The sequence below is a fragment of the Carassius auratus genome, chromosome 31 (genome assembly GCF_003368295.1).
Source record: "Carassius auratus strain Wakin chromosome 31, ASM336829v1, whole genome shotgun sequence".
Lineage (NCBI taxonomy): Eukaryota > Metazoa > Chordata > Actinopteri > Cypriniformes > Cyprinidae > Carassius > Carassius auratus.
Genome location: NC_039273.1, coordinates 8,130,708 through 8,137,103, shown reverse-complemented (window position 1 = coordinate 8,137,103; position 6,396 = coordinate 8,130,708). Strand labels below are relative to the sequence as shown.

The 6,396-nt window shown below is 35.9% G+C and overlaps 1 protein-coding gene across 1 annotated transcript; it reads right to left on the bottom strand.

The window, feature by feature from the left end:
• Window positions 1–469: 469 nt before the first annotated feature.
• On the bottom strand, window positions 470–2,555 carry opn1mw4 (opsin 1 (cone pigments), medium-wave-sensitive, 4). Its single transcript, XM_026213381.1, has 5 exons — window positions 2,106–2,555; window positions 1,802–1,970; window positions 1,349–1,514; window positions 1,006–1,245; window positions 470–896 (listed from the first exon to the last, which is right to left on the bottom strand). Exons 1-5 carry the CDS (start codon window positions 2,464–2,466, stop codon window positions 783–785), a joined length of 1,050 nt encoding a protein of 349 aa, XP_026069166.1. The 5' UTR covers window positions 2,467–2,555; the 3' UTR covers window positions 470–782.
• Between the last annotated feature and the right edge of the window lie 3,841 nt (window positions 2,556–6,396).

The following is a 6,396-nucleotide window of genomic DNA, read 5'->3' as shown; positions in this document are numbered from 1 at the left end:
AAACTTATTTCTGGAATTGGTAGCAGTTAATGTTTGCTCAATAGCACTGTGTGTTAAGATGAAGGTCGCATCAGGATCTTTTGGCAGGATCAGAATGGGAGGAGAAATTGGTGCTGAATGATGTTCACCCTGTTTATCTCATTAAAATAGCTCACCCTGCTTCAGTCCACAATCTAGAACAATTCTAACTTTAGAATAGAGTAGAATAGAGTTTACATGTTCACTAAGGTTTTCTTTGGGGTTTCAAACTGGGTAAAACAAATGTGATTTATGGACTGTAAATATGTTAATTATTTTGTGCATTCCAAAGGGTTTTCTACATTTGCAAACTTTTTCTATAGAACATTAAAGACCAAATAGTATTCTAGTACTACATGGATAGTCTATATCTCGATATCATTTTCAGTATTGTATATGTGGGAGCAATTAGAATACTCTGTAATTTTATTTAAAAATGAAAACAAAATAGGTATTTAATGCCAGTATTTATTTCTATGTATTTCTTTTTCATTATTTACAAAATATATGTACATTTCAGGCAAAAGATACAAATGCTTGCCCCCCCGGCACACAAAAATAAAACCACAATTTCAGTGTTCACTGATAACATTTGTACACACCAAATATATGTGTCTTCTGCGTTCACCAAGTTAATGGTGATAGTGAACACAACAAAAAACGATTTCAACTGTCTCCCCCCACATCTCTCCACCCCCAGCTTTTTTCAGATGCCCACATTGGTCAGTGACTAAAAGAACATAATCTGTGAGAGGTCCAAAAGTCTATGCTGGAGATACAGAGGACACCTCCGTCTTGCTGGTGGATACAGTTGATGACTCCTCATCGCCAAGAGGGTTCTTTCCACAGAAAAGAGTGGTCAGCATGCAGCTCCGGAACTGTGAAGAACAATGCTTCATTTTTAATAGAGACAATAGAGAGAGAAGATAAAGAAGAAATAGAAAGGGATGTCTGGGATATGTAGGACAAGGCGGATAAATGTTTAACCTGTTTGTTTAGCAGCACATAGATGACAGGGTTATATAAGGCTGACGTCTTTGAGAAAAAGGCAGGAATAGCCATGAACTGGGCACTGAAAGCTGCTCCCTTATTAAAGAAGATCCAGGCAGCAACAGTGGCATAAGGGGTCCAAGCCACCAAGAAACCCAAAACCATCAGGATGACCATTTTTGTCACTTCCCTCTCAGCCTTTTGGGTAGATGCTGAGTCCTGCTGTTGAGCTGCAGCCTAAGAGAGTAAAATTACCATAGATGATTATAAGGATTGTCATTTTAACATAGTATTCTAATAACTGGGAATTTACAGGAATGTTTAAATTGACATTTCATACCGCCTTGACTGTGCAAACAAGTCGTCCATAGGTGAAGAAGATTATAGTGACTGGCAATATAAAATGGCAGATGAACATGTAGAGGACATATGATTCATTGTTGTATTCAGGATTCAGGGTGTAGTAGTCTGGTCCACACGAGCACTGAATTCCCTCAGGAATATATCTGTTAAAGAAACGCACCTGATGTCAGAAAATTTCTGAGTAATCATGAAATTCGATCTCTGTTGCACTTAGGCAGGTAAAATGTACTACTACTTTAAATGCAAATTATCAAAATTGGCATAAAAGTTCAGTGTGATTGTTACACTAGAAAAAGCCTTATTGTGCTGCTTTAAATTGTATATTAATAAATCTAACACGTTGCTTTTACATTATAAAAAAAAAAAAAAAAAAAAAAAAAAACACGGTCCACTGAAATGTCTGGACAGCATAATGCCTTATTTGACCAACCTTGACCAGCCAACCAAAGGTGGAGCCGCACATGCCATGGCCATTACCCATGTAAATGCAATTCCTGCCGAAGCATGGGTGGAAGAGAATTTGAAACTACCCATTGGCTTGCAGACCACAATGTATCTCTCGATAGCCAGCACCACAAGTGACCAAAGGGCAACTTCACCTGTGTAGCAAATCAATAAAAAATACATTAACACCCTGCAAGGCAAGTTTTCCAAAATTGCAGTCCACTGTACACCTCAAGAATTCCTCAGAGCAGTCAAAAAATAAAAAATAAAAGCATCACAATTTTCCTCACCTCCAAGTGTGGCCATGAAGCCCTCAACCGCACAGCCAGTCGGTCCCAGAGCAAAGTAGCCATTAATTGCTGTGTAGAAAGTGACCGTGAATCCAAAACAAACCATGATGGCACCAGCCACAGCCAGGTTGACCAAAATAAAGTTGAGAGGTTGTCTGAGCTTTTTGTGTTGAGCTGTACAAATCAATGTAAGGCCATTGATGGGTAGACCCAAACAGATGAGAAAGAACATGTAGACAGCAAGCAATTTAAACTGCCATGGTTCAGCGAGATAATACTGAGGATACTCGAAAGGACTCCTCACTAGACCTGTCCTGTTGGACAAGGGGACGTAGAAGTTGTTTCCCTCAGTGCCATTCATCTTTGCACACTAGCGATCCAGATATAAAAGGTGTAATCTGCTGTTGTGGTACTCTTCGCCTGCTCTTTATTTGCAAAGATGCATCAGGAGTGTTTATATATCCCTCTGTGGTTCCTTATAAGGGATAAATCCAGACGCGTAAGATAGGGAGAGTGTTATAATGTGGGATTTGAATAAGAGCAGACATAATCACTTTTGGACTAATCACCCAGTAAAGCTTGGGATCTTCGACTTTTTAGGATTATAAAATTAGGCCACAATATTGGTTGTCAGTACAAAGTGCGTATAAACAAAGCTGTATTTATTTATTGAAATGTGATCATTGTATGTTCAGTCCATTAATGATAATATTAAAATCACACAAAAAAATCACCACTCATGCATTTTATTTCAAATTTTAACTTTTACATCTATCTCTAGGGAACTTAGGTGGACAGAACCTCAACATGCGTAGATTTCTATAATATTTAAAATTTTCACTTACACTGATTTGCAAAAAAAAAAAAATGCATATAAAATTGTTTATGCAATTAAAATTTCTTAAAAAAGGAAATACTTCATGATGGTTAATAAAAAATTTATTGTCAGCTCTTCAAACAAATTATAATATGACTTCAAAAGACTATATAATGCCCGATATATATAATTGTTATTTTTATTAGCCTATATTTGTATTTTTTTTAATTGTTTAATAGTTTCTGTCTTTGTTAGATAGTAGTCTAGTGGATAATGAACAGAACAGGAAATTAAATTAGAGTCTGTAGGGAGAAACAGAGAGAGAAAGTGCACCTTGAGGCTTTGAATTCCGAACTTAGAAACACACTTGTACTGCGTGATGGAGTGACGACCATGAGTCTTTTGGGCACTCCTTATAATATGTCTATACTTCATGGATTATGGAAATTAGCACCGTGGACTATACTGGTTTTGAAAGACATAAGGGTAAGTACAATTATGACAGAATTTGATGCAATCTTTATAAAATAACTTATAAAACTCTTTATCCAATAAACGTAAGTCATTGTAAAAATCATGTAAATTGTTGAAATTATATGCCAAATATGGTATTAGAAGATATTTTCTATTAGGTAATATCCTACTATACAGTAGTGAGCTGGAGGCTGCAATATTGTCCCTATATCATTCATGAAAAGAAGTGCTGGCCCATTGTTGGCAAAATTACACAAAAAAAAAAAACCTCATACAATTAATGATTTAGACTTTGAATCACTTTTGAAAACAATCGAATTTGCTTAATGCAATATTGGTTCTATGTCAGCACAGCTGTTTCATCAGGGCGTAATGTATTTATTATTGATCTTATTCTTTATTCTGAGTGTTTTGCACATTTTTAAATAATAGTAAAGTTTTCAAAATTATAAAATAACACAACTGGAAGTAGGTCATAGGAATTATGTAGGCCTGTTTACCAAAAATAACACATAGTAGATGTATGGTCTGAGTTAAGTTAGGAATGAATGAACTCATTTTGAGGATATGCTGTGTCTAAATTTAGGCTTTGTGGTGTTAATTGGAGTCTGTACAAGTTACTTGCTTCGATGTCTAATTTCATTAGCACCTCTTCAGAATTATAAAGCCCTCTTTTAGTACCCCCCTAAAAACTATTCTGGGTCTGCACTGGCTGTGGCACATTGCTACATAACCTACTTAAGAGGTTTACTGATCAGAGTCATGTTCATGAACAAATCTTTCAGACCTGTTTTGTAAACCTGATCAACGGATGCACTGAAATGATCTAAAAGTGAAAATGTCAAAATGCAAACTAGCTATAAAAATAGCTAAACGTATAGGTCTATATGGGCAATTTTTCGGTTGCACTTTATTTTCGAGACGTGTACTAACATGTACTTATAGTGTACTTACAGTGTATTTATCTAAGAAAGTTCTGGTAATACAAGGTAACCACATGGGGTAGGGTTAGGTTTAGGGGTAGGTTCAGGGTTAGTACCTAGTTATTACATAGTTATTGTAATTACTATAATAAGTTCATAGTATGTACATGAGGAACATGACTGTAAAATAAAGTGCTACCGTTTTTTCTTTGTTTTTATTTTGGGCTTAATATGAGCTGAGACATACAACATGTAGCCTGCGCTATAGCCTACAATTTATATCTTTTCTAGAGCTCAAAACAGTGAGCAAGGGATCAAAACAATAAAACCACATGAATATCATCCACCACACAAATTCAGAACAATATGAGTTAAACACATAGTTCGGAGTGAGAATAAGGAGCAACGTGTCTGACACAAAGTCCAAGCGAAATAAGCCGTGAGATAAACAGTGTAATCCGTTGTAAAGTGACGGCACCCTGGTCAACCCTTGTCTCCAATTCCATAAAGCCAAGACGAGCAGGACCCCAAACAGCAAAGAGAACACAGGAAATCCACCGTCAAAGATCCAGCCACACCGTCCAAAGTAACTGCGCTGCAAACATCGACAGGCAGGCGTCAGGTGAATGCAGTGAAGACGGTTTTCAGATCTAGTTTGGCCCAGAAGTGCACTGTTGTAGACATACAAATGATATCACATGTCACTCTTCATGATTTGTGAATTAATGTGAAGCGGTCCTACGGTCCGAAACCGGTGTTTCTTCATGTTTAACATCAATTATAGGCTAATAAACATGCAGACCGCTGAAATACAAAATCACGTTTTTTCTTTCTTTTTTGTTGTTGTTTGTTTTGTTTTTTGACTGAGCCTGATTTGTGAAAACTTTCACAATCACTTTTTATCGCGTTTCAGTGTTTCTCGTTGCTTTTCCTGCTTTTTTGTGTTATAATGCCATGGTGCTGTTCCAATAAATAGCCTAGCAAGCCATTAGGTAAATGAGCTTATGTGTTTAAACTGTTGAGCTGTAGTTTGTCATCCAAACTAAAGCCTTTAAAGTTTTAGCCTAGGACCTGTTCCTACGTCAAACAAGAAATTGTTCAGAACTGTTAGGAGGTGGACCATGATCTTGTGAGTATGCTGCATGAGAGATTGTCAAAATTATATCCTCAAGAACACTGCATGGGTAAACTTATTTACTTAATTATACTCTTCTTGGATTCCACAAGGTCATTTGACTGACAGTTTCATTATTGGACCATTTGCCAAAGTTCTGTTGACCTTTCACCTGTGTTTGCTTTGCTCTGTCTTGGAGAAAGCATTCCTGGAGTTGCATCTGTTCTGTTCTCTCTAGCCAGTAGTGCTTTGTCTGAGCATCCTAAAGGTCACATTAAAGACATTTAGAAGGAGTCAGAATGATAAGACAAATGCTGATGTTAAGCCTGGTCAGGCCTTATTAAAATAATTCTCACTGCTCCAAACTTGAATGTTCTTATTCAATACAAGTCAAGTTTAACCAACAGAATTGTGGCATAAAGTTGATTACCACACAAACAATTTCATGTTCAGTCCTCAAAAAGAGTATATTCTGAACTGATGACATTAGATATTGCAGCAACCAAAACCTATTCTAACTTTATGATTACAAAATGTACTTATAATATGCTATTATTGTTACATATTTAGTCTGCCATTCAAATGGAATATATTTTATATATTCAAATGTGTATATATTCTACACTCCAAAATGTGTAAACTGTATCAAAATTAAAGTTAAAATTAATTAGACAATGAATGGTTGTTGGGGCATTAGAATTAAATGGAATATGTAAATCTCATTGTCCACAATATTGCAGACAACAGCTTTCCTTGTTGCAGTGTCCAGCCTTACTGAGATACTGTAGATGTGTTACTGATGAATTTGTTTGCATTCTAATACCTTGATTTAAAAATATAGTGTGCTCAATCTGCTAATGGTAAACTAATTTCAATAATTTGACTAACTTCATAATAAAAACAAAGACATTTTTAATGCCAATATTTATTTCTATCCATTTGTTCATTATATACAAAATATAT

Coding starts and splice junctions, on each gene's coding strand:
- opn1mw4 (XM_026213381.1), bottom strand. CDS start 2,466: ATGAATGGCACTGAGGGAAACAACTTCTACGTCCCCTTGTCCAACAGG. Junction 1,515..1,801: donor CCTTTGGTTGGCTGGTCAAG/GTTGGTCAAATA, acceptor TTTCTTTAACAG/ATATATTCCTGAGGGAATTC. Junction 897..1,005: donor ATGTGCTGCTAAACAAACAG/GTTAAACATTTA, acceptor TGTTCTTCACAG/TTCCGGAGCTGCATGCTGAC.